General features: G+C 48.0%; 1 protein-coding gene across 1 annotated transcript in view; it reads left to right on the top strand.

The window, feature by feature from the left end:
- Positions 1–10,342, top strand: part of LOC130857574 (DNA dC->dU-editing enzyme APOBEC-3F-like) — a 45,228-nt gene extending 34,886 nt beyond the window's left edge. The window contains exons 6-9 of the mRNA XM_057743336.1: positions 1,001–1,157; positions 3,354–3,621; positions 3,819–3,933; positions 10,003–10,342. Of these exons, the coding sequence (XP_057599319.1) occupies positions 1,001–1,157; positions 3,354–3,621; positions 3,819–3,933; positions 10,003–10,342 (880 nt within the window). The remainder of the gene's footprint in view (positions 1–1,000; positions 1,158–3,353; positions 3,622–3,818; positions 3,934–10,002) is intronic.
- Positions 10,343–13,508: the final 3,166 nt, after the last annotated feature.

Below are 13,508 nucleotides of genomic sequence, written 5' to 3'. Positions count from 1 at the left end.
ATAACGGAATAGCTGGAAATGGCCTGGCCTGGTCAAGGGGACCCAGCTCCATCACTTATTGATCTGGGGTTTGGGCAGGCTACTTTCCTCCTCTGTGTCCCTGTTTCCTCTTCTGTAAAATGACATGACTCCTACAGGATCTGGAGAGAAGCAGATAAGTTCAGACATAGAAAGCACTGGGAAGAGCAGCCCGAGCCTGTGCATTTAGGTGCTAACCTGACGTCAAAAAACAAAACAGGACTTCCTTGGTGGTGCAGTGGTTAAGAATCCCCCTGCCAATGCAAGGGACATGGGTTCGAGCTATGGTCTGGGAAGATCTCACATGCTATGGAGCAACTAAGACCGTACGCCGCAATCACTGAGCCTGTGCCCTAGAGCCCGAGAGCCACAACTACTGAGCCCTCGTGCCACAACTACTGAAGCCCAAGTGCCTAGAGCCCATGCTCCACAACAAGAGAAGCCACTGCAATGAGAAGCCTGAGCACTGCTACAAAGAGTGGCCCCTGCTCACCACAACGAGAGACATCCCGTGCACAGCAATGAAGATCCAACGCAGCCAATAAATAAATTAATCAAAAGAAAACAAAACAGAACAATAGAAACCACCATGCCCAAGTGAAAAGTCAGGAATGAATGGGACTGAAATGTTAAAGGCTATTATTTTGGAGTGGAGAGCTTTCATTTCTCTTTTATAGTTTTCTAATGTGTTGGGGATGGGTGGTCAGGAACACTGGAGTGGGGTGTGGGGGGTGTGCTATTGAAGGGGCAGAGCCTGGGCCCCTGTGGGAGACATCACCTGCCCCTGCTGGCCCAGCACCCTCTCCTCTCCCTCTCCCCCGGTTTTCCTGCCTGGAAAGGCAGCAGGAAATTCTCTAGGCCCAGGCGGGCTGCTGGGAGGCACAGCGCCCAGGGCGCCCAGGGGGCTGCACTCAGGAGACACCAGCCTGGAGGAACCGCAGGGGGCCTCTCTGCACTGACCCTTTTCTCTCTTTGGCCCCAGAAACCCAATGGAGCGGTTAGATATCAGAACCTTCTCCTTCCACTTTCGCAACCTGCGCCATGCATACGGGCGGAACCGCTCCTACCTCTGCTTCTGGGTGGAAAGAGTGAACCCCTGGTCATCTGACTCCTCTGACTTTGGGGTCTTTGTAAACCAGGTATGAGTCCCGCGATACTCTCATCGAAGCCGCAAGAAACCAAAGCATTTCTTGGTGATTTAGCATTGCAGTGTGGGGAGCACAGATTGAGGTGCAGCCTGCATTTTGTGCCTCCAAAGGGAAAATAGACTGGGGCAAGGGGGTTGGGGGGTGGTATTGGCAACTTGCCAAAGTTTTAGGATGCTTGCAGAAGTTGTCTTCCCAAAATTATGATTGGAAGAGATAATTACAATTGCAATTTATTGGTTTTCAAATATATTATGTCAGATACTAGGAAAATCCCTTTTGCTGTGAGTCCAGTTTTTAATCAAGAATGTGGATATAGGGACTTCCCTGGTGGTCCAGTGGTTAAGACTCCTGCTCCCAATGCAGGGGGCGCTGAGAGCTAAGATCCCAAAGGCCGTGCACACCTGAGGCCAAAAAAAAAAAAAAAAGCCAAGATAGCAGTGATAGGCTCTGTCCTACCCCCTGCCCAGTTTAATAGTTCAAATCTAGTTTCTGTTTCAAAAGTGGGATGAAATTTTATCCCCCAAATGATGTCTCCCATGTCAGAGGAGTTACGGAGGTTCACATAAACCAGTTGAGGATGTGGAAAAATGGTAATGAGTCCATTGCTATGGGGAGGCTCTCAGAGGCCAATGCGTCTTTCCACACATTCTCCTAAGTCCTTGGTCCTTTGAAGTGTCTGCCTGACCCTCCAGGAACCTGATACACGTTGGTGGTTGACTTCTCCCGGCAGGCCTTGTTTAGAGAGTCTGCTGGTGGTGGGTGTCTGAGTGTGACATCGGGCTTGGCCTCTAGCAGCCTTGGAGGAAAGCGCGAGTTTAGAAAGCCTGGTCTATTGTGCCCCAGTGCCGATCAGGCCCTGGTAACTGCCCTGCTGGTCGGGTCCTCACTCTCCACACCCCTGCCTCCTCTGTGTCCGGGGCCTGTGATCCCGCAGGGGAGACCCACAGCCCTCATCCTGCCTGCCGCCCAGCTGGCTCTGAGCCCGTGGCCAGGTCTCCCTGGAGGAGCACTGCAGCATCAGCAGTGACTACTGAAGCCCACCACCCTGCCGCCCCCGAGTCAACCACTAACCACTCCTGGGGAAAGCCCCCCACCCGCCTGCCCTCCTCCACCCAGAAGGCAGCCTTTTCAGAAAGGGTGTGGGGAAGGGGCCTCGTGGGCGGGGGTGGGGGTGGGGTGCACTGTAGCAGGATGATCCCATCAAACATAATCTGAGTCCCAGGGGTCATCTCACTTTTCCTGCTACTCTGTGTTCAGAAAGTTAAGAGAAACTGATGAAACTAATATTGATAATGTGTTAGATGATATAGTCATCCCGGATATGGGAGTGGGGACGTTGGTTCCAGGACCCCGGAGAACACCAAAGTCTGCAGATGCTAAATCCCTTATATAAGATGGTGTAGCATCTGCATATAACCCACCCACATGCTCCCATATACTTCAGATCGTCTCTAGCTTACATATAGTACCTGATAATGAAAATGCTACATAAACAGTTGTAAATACAATGTAGATGTTATGTGAATAGTTGCCAGCCTGGCAAATTCAAGTTCTGCCTTTTGGAACTTTCTGGAATTTTTCTTTTCTTCTGAATCATTTCAACAGGTGGTTGTTGAATTTGCAGATGAGCAACCCTCAGATACAAAGCAATGACTGTATCTAATTTTTTCAATCATATGTATTTTCTAGTATATAAATAATATAAAACTTCTTTATGAGAGAGTTTACATTCTTTTTTCTTCATACTAAGTCACTGAAATGAACTGTGTATCTTTACACTTGCCACACACCTCCCTTCAGATGAGCCACATTTCAAGGGCTCTGTGCACATGTGTGGCTGGTGGCTCCGCCGAGGGACAGGGCAGGTCTGTGGCCCTCCCAGCAGACAGCTCCCAGGGAACAAGCCTGGACCCCAGAGGGGTGGCCCGGAGCAGGCACTCAGGATACTTGTAGAATGAATGAATGGAAAGCTGGATGTTGGAATGAATGGATGAGTCGATGAATGAGGGAAGGGATGACTAAAGAAAAGAAGGGAGGGGAGAGCTGGAAAGAAGGGGTAACTCATGAACAGCCTGCCTCAGGGATGCCCGCCCCCAACCCCTCCTCCCCATTTCCCCAGCCTGGCCACACTGCCTGCTCTGCCACCCAAGATCGCCCCCTTTCCACCTCCATTTCTCTATCCCCCAGGCTTCCTGCCACGCAGAGCTCTCCTTCCTCTCTTGGTTCTTGGAGGAGAAGCCGTCCCCTGATGAGCAATACGAAGTCACCTGGTACTTACCCTGGAGCCCCTGCTTGAGATGTTCAGAGCAGGTGGCTGAGTTCCTGAGGCAGAACAAGAATGTGACGCTGAGTATCTTTGCCTCCCGCCTCTACTACTTCAAGAAACCAGAGTACCGGGATGCGCTGCGCAGGCTGTACCACCAGGCGGCCTCAGTGAAGATCATGTCCTTCTCAGGTGAGAAGAGGGGGCTGGGGGTGGGGCAGTGGAAGGCATGGGGGAACCTAGGATCGCCCCAGGGAGGGTGAGTGGGAGGAGACCCTGGGAAACAAGGCAGGACTGAGCGCACATGGCAGGGAGGGGGCAGGAGGGCACAGGGCACAGGAGGGCCAGCAGGGCCCGGACCTGACCACTTTCTCTCCTCTTCATCTCAGACTTTGACTACTGTTGGGAAAACTTCGTGTACAATCAGGGAATGCCCTTCAAGCCTTGGGAGGACCTGCATGAAAATTATGAGTTCCTGGCCAAGGAGCTTGAGGAAATTCTCGGGTGAGGGCTTCCTTAGCCTCCCCCGCCCCATCCCCCCAGCCCCGCCTCCTCCTTAGCTCCAGCTACCTTCACCTCCCTTCTCAGCCTCCTCTCCTCCTTGGACTGGCCCTGCAGGCCCCGGCGCTTGGGCTGCCCCTGCCCTCCCTCAGCTCCTGTCTCCTTTCTTCCCCCACCATCTCCCCCACCCTGCGTCAGATCTCCCTCTCCCCCAGCAAGGGAGCCCCCCTCCTCCCATCTCACGCAGGGACCAGACCTTGCTGTTGAACTGAACATACATGGGCATGAATATGTATAGTGTGAATATGGGATTTGAGAAACCGCCTTGAAGACAGACTTATCGGAGAACGAGGCTCCTTGATGGCAGTGACAGTACTCGTTTGCTAGGACAGCCTCAACAAAACGCCACGGACTGGGTGACTTAACAACGGGTATTTATTTTCTCACCACTGTGGAAGCTACAAGTCCAAGATCGAGGTGTCGGCAGGTGGGGCTTCCCCTGCAGCCTCCCTCCTTGGCAGCAGACACTTGGCTGCCTTCTCACTCTGGCCTCAGATGGTCTTTCTTCTGTGCGTGACCCCCGGGGCGCCCCTGGTGTCCCTCCGTGTGTCCCAGTTTCCTCTTCTCCTGAGGACAGCAGTGAGATTGGATGAAGGGTCACCCTAAGAGCTTCCTCCTAACACAGTCGCCCCTTTGAAGGCCCCATCTCCCTCTAGTCACCTCTGAGGACCTGGAGGTTGGGACTTCTGCACATGGATGTGGGGGGATAGTTTGGCCCATGCAGTGACCAAGGGCCGGTCTGAGCTGAGCAGGCGCTGTGAGGGCAGGCTCTCTGTCCAGCGTGTCTCTCGCCAGCTTATGCCCCCCTTGACCCTGACTCATCTGCTTCCATTCCACACCGTGGTGTCCCTAGAGCCCCACCCCCCACCTTCAGTCTGTCATCATCACACCCCACCCGCCCTCTGCTCACCCCTCATCCCATTCCCCACCTGCTGCCAGGGATGCGCCTCTGGGGGTGGGGGTGGGGAATGAGCGAGGAGAAAACAAATTAATGGTTAAGTTTACATTTAAATAAAAGTTTTTAGAAAAGAAGTAGGATTGGCCACGTGAGGATCAAGATTATGGAAACTTTTTCAAAAAGCAGGATAAGGAAGTGGAAGGACAGCCAAGAGTCAGGTCAGAGACCACAGCTCAGTGGCTGAAGGTAGGTCAGCAAGCCAGCGTCTGGCCCTTTGACCACAGAGGCAACTGCCACGTGAACATGCCGGGGAGGAACCCAGTGGAGATTCTAGAAAGGGTGGCTGGGACTGTGGCGCTGTGAAAAGGGAGGAAGAGCCTGATGAGGTGGGATTCTGTGCAGGCAGATGCAGAGGAAACAACAGCAAGGGGAAGCTGTTAGTTTGGAAACTGTCCTTCAAGTCCTTGTGGAGAAGGTCTGGGGTCCCACTGACCTTGGCCATCTGGGTGTGAATTGTCCGTGGCAGCAGACACCTGTCCCTCCACTCTCCCTTCCTGTTTGCACTGCTGCCTGGGGGTCTTGGGCAGCATCCGAGGGGTCTCTGGCTCTTCGGCTTCTCTGCCTTGATGCTCTCCCTGTCGGTGTTTCCTTCAAGGAGGGAGGCAGAGGGACACGGATGTGGATGACACACCTCCTGATTGTCTCGGGCAGTAAAAGGGGCCGCAGTGGCCAGCTCAATATGTCCCGCTCCTAGCACGCCTGCATCTCAGCCCATCTCAGGAGGCTTGCAGAAATCTCCAAGTTAGGGCTGGAGGATTGCTGTCATTAGGGAAAGGCCAGCAAAGGGTTTCAGCCTTCTTGTCCATCCTCTCTGCTTCTCAGGCCAGGGGTGACTTAGCTCTCTGAGTCTGACATGTTAGCGTGCGAATCTGATCACTCTTCGGACTTCCCTGGTGGTCCAGTGGCTCAGACTCCACGCTTCCCATCCAGGGGGCACAGATTCTGTTGCCAATGAAATCCATCTAGGAGAGTGGATTCGTGATCTCCGGAAGAAACGAATTTCTCCTCGGGATCAATAACAAGTCATTGCTCCGGTTTAAGTCACAGAGTGGCAGTTTGTTAGAGAAAGAGTACAATACCTTCCAGAAGAGACCGCTTCTGGCACAGACCCCAGAAGGGGATAGAGACCCCAAAACAGGCTATAAGCCCCATGATTATATACCTTTCTTTTAGGAGTTAATTAGCTCATAAGATTCAGATTTTCTCCTTGCAAGTTCATAAGCATTCGGATAATCACCAAAGGGCTTTAAAGTTCGGTGACTGCCTCCCTGCACCTGTGGACCATTACTCTAGTTCTGTTTACATAATCAGGAGAAAGGGTCAGAAATTCCAAGACATATGAGATGCATAGAACTGGGCCCATAAATTTTCCTCACTTGGTATTTTTTTCTGCTTAAGCTTATCGTATTCCCATCAAATTCCTCTCATATTCCCCCCTTCTCATAATGGAGAATAATGCTGCTGGGAGATGGGGCATCGTATTCATCTGGGTGCTTCTGGCTGAAAAGGGGCATCGTTATTAGGGCAAGGCAGCATTATTTCCACCTTCCTCAGGGGAATTCCAATCTAAGGGCCCAAGATAATATTCTGGAAAGGTTGGAGGAACCACAGAGCGGACTCCAACTATCACTTGTAGCTTAAAAGCTTTAAGTCGCTTTGACACCATTTGTACCACACAGTTAAAGATACAGGGAGCAAACAATAAGAATGGTACAAAGAAGGTTGCAGTAAGTAACAAGGATTTGCACCATGATGTTCCAGTGATCCACGATCTTACTCGTTCGAACTGTTGATCTGCAGAGACGAGGCGATCATCAGGGACAGTAGAAGTAAAATGATTATCGTGCAGAGCAAATGAGACACACAGAACTGGAAATAGTAAGTTAGATTTACATTTGATGTGGTATTCACACATAAACCAAAGCAGTTGTCATTGTTAGTGATTTTAGTGTTTCTCTTGATATGAGAAGATGCAAGAATTGGGCTCATAAAAATCCTTTACCTGAAAACATCTAAGTATCTGAAGGCCTGTTCTGTCAGTTTTATTTTTCCCAGAGCACAGGTGCCTTATTTCTGATTTCCACCCTGATTTCCTTTCAGGAGGTGTTGAAGTGAGCAGCTGTAGCAGCTCCTGAATTAAATCTTTGCAGAGGCAGACAGCAAGTGCCAGTTTGCAGCCAGCAGGACCCCTTCATGGCCATAGCTTTGACCATGGTTTGTGGGGGCATCTCATAGCCATTTGGCCCACGGTGCTAGGAATGCTCATTCCCAGGTCTGGCGAAGAGTTTCGTTGACAGGCCACTCCATGTGCTGTTTACTGGACTGGGCCTTTCTTGCAGCAAAAGTCTCTGGACACCTGTCTTACTATAGTCTCTTATGGTCCAGGAAAGTATTCCCTCTTATTGCTTTTTCTCATATCCAGAGTTTCACCATTATGGTCACTGATCTCATATGGGACTGAACACCATCATTTTATCAGAAGCTCAGTCACACATTTGGTAATGTAAGAAATAATGATTTCTTGAAGTAGGCAATATGGAACACAATGTAGCTAGCAGTATTCGTAAGGTCATAGGCAAGAATTTAAGTCAAGAACGTGCATTAGGTGTAGCCTAGTATGTACCCAGGTCATCTGGCTTAGTCTGTTCTGTGCAAATCTTTGTCTTTAAGGGAAACTGTATACACTGGCATTGTACATAAGGCATTTAGCAAAATTTTTTGTGTGTCACTAGGCTGGTTATCCTTGGCATAGTCTACTTGTTTTTTTAGATTTGAATGACTGGTGTTAATCTCCTGGTTGTAGATTATGGAGCATCTGATCTTCTTCCAAAGATTGATTACAAAGTTAGGCTTCAGAAACAAACTTAGAGTGTCCCTTCAATAACTCAGTTAAGTCTTGTAACAGTATAACATAATGGCAAGGAACTATCTGGGAAGTGAGTTTTCATTGTGAGGGCATCAGCCCTGCAGCCAGGAAAGACTTTAACCCTTAAAATAAAAAAATGAGGTTTGTCAGGGAGCCGGGAAAATCCAAACGGCCGTCTTGGATTTCCCATAGCCCTGACTGTTTCCTTTACACCTACTGTTTACCCATTTCGAATTCCCTGATTTAGGAGTAGACCGTTGTCATGTCACAAGCACATCTGGATGGCAAAAGTCTGACAATGAGGGGTTAATATTTGTAGAAGCAGAATGAACTTTATCTACACATGTCATAGTCTTCATAGATCATTGTGAAATACTACTTATTCACTTAACCAAAGTAACAAAAGATCTTAAAAGCAAATGCAGAACACATCACTTCAAAGGTAAAGAAACTTAAAATCCGTTATCAAAGACAGTTCAACATTTTAAGAAATTCTATCCTCTTAAGAAAGAGAAAAGCCAAATTCAAGTTTTTGCACTCACTTTTAAAATTCATTTACTCAATTAAATTTATTTTAACCCATCAGTCTTGACCATGCATAAAACTCTTTTCAGAGTCCACTTTCCACAAAACTTTCCTCATTTTCTATACCCACTTTATTCAGAAATGTATTCACTTTCATTCAGAAAGAGCCACCTGTAAGTCCGAGTTACTTCCTTTTCCCCTAATAACATGTAATTCCATACCGCATACCTTCTTTACTGAAAACATACATTCTACTTTCCTACTGTATACTGAAGTGTTTCCTTTATGATTTCTATTAGCTTTAGTCACATGTTTAAAGTATAATCTTCATCTCTTGAAACCTTAATTTCTTGTGAAAACTAAGAAGTAAGCAATTATGAGCTGTCTTTTACATTAACATTCTGTAGATTGGGGAACATAATCCCAGAGATAATTTCTTGAAAAATGTTCTTTTATATAGAAAATATCTTAGTGTGGCACCAAACATATTCGTTAATCGTTCTAAACCTTTGTTTATCTGTAAAAGGAAGCCAATGTTCAGTAATTAATGTTTCCGTGTCTTGTTTTATCCCTAAAAAGTTCACCCAAAGCTCCTACCTCATTTGCATTTTCTTTCCTTAGAAGTTTCTTCACATTGAGCTTTTATTGCTGACACATTTGTAACAGATAGCTTATATTAAACCTAGGCACAATGAAAGTGTTATACTAATGTTGATGACTTTAAAGACCTGTCTGTGTTCATTAGATCAACAAACATTAATACCAGGTATTAAGTTAATGTTGCATATTTCCCAGTTCACGTGAACCTGAAATTTATTTAGCTTAATATCTCTTGTGTTTAGAATTGTTTGATTTGAAAGCACTTACTTTCAGGCCAATTAAGTAGAGCTCATGTACAAATTACATCACCAATATTATCCATACACAAAGACATATACTGAGACATACACATATATCTAGACAGACAGAGATCTCATAGTTTCCGCTTGAGACTTAAAATGTCTCTTGCCTCTTTTTTTTCTTGACGTGAAGTTTCACTAAGCAACCCAAGGCCAAGGTCTCTGGCAAAGTGGGCTGTGTTCGTATTCCAAGGACATGATAAGAGTTAACTTCAAGCTTTCTCTTGGGCATATTCTTGTTCTCTCAGGGTCAGAATTTTGAAAGAAGTATTTTCACAAGCTACCTTTCTCTAATTGCATGTGTAAAAAGAACTGGTCTTGCAATTTCAAAGAAGTTTTATTTTAACCAGTTTTCTCTGGAGTCTAAAGAATATTGTGGCCATCAGTGTCAAAAATCATCTTTCCTTTTTGTAGTCCTAGTTTTAACCTAAAATATGGACCAAATAGTGCTCAAATTGGGCCTAATAAAAGGCAGACTGGCTGATAAAATGTTGTCCCAGCAGGCTGGGGGTAATTGGGGTAGGGGGTCATTATCATAATATTTCTTTTTGCACGTATCTCCGATTTATTCCTCAGGGCAAAACACAGCATAGCATAAGGAACTTCTACCCATTTTCCCTGTCTTCTACAAAATAAATCAAGTTGAAAGATGGAATTATAGTTAAGTGTTCCTCCCAAAGGGTATTGAGGGCAGGCAGTATTACAGAAGAAAATCAGGCGCTCCTTTTTTAGACTCTGTGGATCAAACTTGTTCTGTTTTCCAGGAAGCAATCCGAAGGGCTGGGACTGGACCTTTGTGAAGCTCCCATCTGTAAGACAAAAAGACGGCCTCCAGCGCCAGAGTTCCTCCAGGAGGCGTCCCTCCTAATCCTAGAGGGCGGGGTGGAGGCAGACTTCCACCTAGCTTCCTCCTCCTCTGGTCGGACTTATTCTGCCCACTCTTTACCGATGCAGGTGTCTCGCCTCCTGTCCCTACTCGTTCCACCGACACGCAGGGGTGGAGAGGAGCCAGCAGTGGACCTGGCGTCATCCCAGATATGTTGCCAGTTCCTCACCATTAAAGCCTTTATCGGATGGCCTCGTCGCCTAACATACCATCGATAGGCTTCTCATGCTAACTGTAGAAGTGAAAGCACCTGAGTTTTCCTTCTAGGACACAAAAATGGAGGGGGTAATCTCTGTGGGAGAGATATACTTTTACTGGCCTGTTCTGAATTCCATAATGCCACACCCTGGGGTTGCCACACCACGTTAAATGGTAGCAAAAGAAATGGTATATAGATGACCAAAGAGGAGGGGGACAGTTCTAGATCCTCCTCCGATCTCCCCAAAGCACTTATTCCCAAGCAGCAGATGTCACAGTAGGAATATAGCATGAACTATCTGATCAACTTCCTGAGAGCATAAGGTGGTCCACTATTTGCTAAAGATATCAGAGGAACGACTCCATTACATTTCCAATCCTCCCAGAAACTCCCCTGCAGAGTCTAAAGGAAATTCATACAGGTTAGGAGAGCTTCTATCCATAAAGTCTCAAGGCACAGCCAGCAGAGAGAGCACTCCTTCCTCCGCCAGGCTCGGCAAGTAGCTGCCAAAAGTGTAATGTCTAATCTGAGAGCCGTGCCAGGAGCCAGTGCGCCTCCCAATTCCTCAACATGTTTGTCCTGACAGTGGATTAAGAAGCAGCTTAAATGGAGATTTCTATGCCTTTGAGGCAAAGGCCTTATTCCCCATGAAGGGCACTTCAAAGTTGGGTGCCCGCAAAAAGAGGCGGTAACAGCAAGGAAAACAGAGACCTTGGGCTTTGCATAATTTCAAGGTGAGAGTAGTCTTTAGAGAACCCCAAGTTGTCGAGAACAGTTCAAAAAGGCTAGGAAAACAGAAAGATGGAAACAGAGAGTGAAAGTCTAAGACGTTCAAACACCTCGTCCTTCTCTGGCCACGTCCCTTGCGGGAACTCAGAGTGCCTCTTAGCATTGGCAGGTGAGGTATAAGCCCCCAACAGGATCCCTTTCGGGCTGCCCTTAGCCATACGAGGTCACTCATGGAACCGCAGATCAGGACGCCACACTCGCTCCGTCCTCAATCGGACATCTCACTCTCTCACACAGGCACTCCATAGCAAGCAGAAAAAGAGAAAGACTTTAGAAAAACCCGAGCAGCCTTACCTTCTCGTCGATTCCAGATGAGCCCCCAAAATGTTGCCAGTGAAATCCATCTAAGGGACCGGATTCATGATCTCTGGAAGAAAAGAATTTCTCCTCGGCATCAATACCAAGTCATTGCTCAGGTTTAAGTCACAGAGTGGCAGTTTAGTAGAGAAAGAGTACGATAGCTTCTGGCACAGACACCAGAAGGGGGTAGTGAGAGACCCCAAAACAGGCTATAAGCCCCATGATTATATACCTTTCTTTTAGGAGTAAATTAGCTTACAAGATTCAGATTTTCTCCTTGCAAGCTCACAAATATTTGGATAATCACCAAAGAGCTTTAAAGTTCAGTGAATGCCTCCCTGCACCTGTGGACCATTACTCTAGTTCTGTTTACAAAATTAGGAGAAAGGGTCATAAATTCCAAGACATATGAGATGTATAGAACTGGGCCCGTAAATTTTCCTAACTTGTCATAGGCTTATCATATTCCCATCATATTCCTATCAGTTTGATCCTTGGTTGGGGAAGTGCTGCATGCCACCTGCTGTGGACAAAAAAAAAAAAAAAAGGAAAGAAAATCTGAGGATTCTTCCCAGAAGGAACCAGCTGTTGACTTAAGGAAAAAAAAAAACACAATGTGAGAGTTGCAAGTTAAGTTTTATTTGGGGATAATGAGGACTGCCGCCCAGGAGACAGAATCCAAAATAGCACTGAGAAACTGTTCCAAAGAGGCAGGGGGGAAGCTCAGCATACATGTGGTTTTGGTGAAAGGGAAACACATGCAGTCAACACACGTTGTTTACAGAAGGTTACTGCCAGTCACAAGGTGCAGTCATCACCATGAAGGATTTTAGTGTTTTTCTAGATATGAGGAGATACAAGAACTGGGCCCATAAAGTTGGCTTCTGAAAATATGTGACTATCTAAAGACCTGTCCTGCCAGTTTTTCCCAGAGCACAGAGGGCCTCATTTCTGTTCTCCACCCTGAACACCACTCAGGGGGGCGTTGACAGTCAGCAGCTGCAGGAGCACATGATTTCATCTTTGTAGAGGCAGATGGCAAAAGCCAATGGCAAATGCCTATTGTAGTTGACACGGCTCATTCTAGAATCTTCTGTTGGCTGTGGCCCTGGGCTTCAGGAAAGATGGGAGTGCAGGAGACACCATTCTTGTGGCTCCTCTAACCTCCTGCGCAAGCTGTGTTACCCCTGAGGCCATCGCAGGCCCTGTGGAGCAGAAGGGGGTGTGTGCAGGGTGGGGGAGCAGTGGGATGACAAGCTGAGTGTAGTTAAGTTAGGAATCAGATTTGTGTGCAGTCTGGACTGGAGGTGGCCGTGACTGCTCCAAGCCCTCCTCCCTACTTTCCCCAGAGCTGTTTTCTCATCTGCAGGTCTTGGTGGGAAGCAGACAGCTTACCCCTTGTCTTGTGCCCCTCCCCCACTCCTGTTTATGGAGCAGGGAGGAAGCAGGAGGAGGCAGGCAGGCCAGGCTGCCTGGACAGCCTTCCCGTTCTGCCATTTACATTCTGTGTGACCGCGAGAGGGTGTCTTAGCCTGTCTGTGCTGGGGCCACATCTAAAGTGTCAGGATAATGATCCTCCCCACTCAGTGCTACTGGGGGAGCTAGGGTGGCAGAAGGTGCACAGGCTCTGCTCATCACAGGGCTGGCGAGGAAGATCTGGATCACTGACCCCCAGCCCTCATTTTCCATCCCGCCCAGAGTCTTGTCAGGATACTGACTGGCAAGTAAGTGCCAAGCAGGAGGAGGGTGGAGGAGGGCCAGCCTGCCCCTCCCCCGATGGGAGCAGGCCTCTGTCCTGTCTCTTCTGTCCCATCCCCCTCTCTGGGGCATCTTTACTTTCTCTTTCCCTTTGAAATAACATCCGGGTCCTGCAGCAGAGAGGGGCCTGGCTTCATCAGAGACTGAGCTTGGCCAAGAGGGTGGGCCCAAGAGAAAGCAGGTCTTAGCCTGAGGAAGCAAACCTCCCTAGGGACTTCGCACCCCTGGTGCCTAAGCCGGAAGGAGGTGGGGCCTCAGCTGAGACCGCCTCTGAGGTTGCTCACAGATAAGGGGGTTTCCTACACAAGAGCCCTGGCAGAGGAAATGGCACCCCAGTA

The sequence above is a fragment of the Hippopotamus amphibius genome, chromosome 7, assembly GCF_030028045.1.
Source record: "Hippopotamus amphibius kiboko isolate mHipAmp2 chromosome 7, mHipAmp2.hap2, whole genome shotgun sequence".
In the NCBI taxonomy this organism is placed as follows: Eukaryota; Metazoa; Chordata; class Mammalia; order Artiodactyla; family Hippopotamidae; genus Hippopotamus; species Hippopotamus amphibius.
Note: the sequence above shows the minus strand (reverse complement) of the source record. Positions and strands in the feature narration are given on the sequence as shown.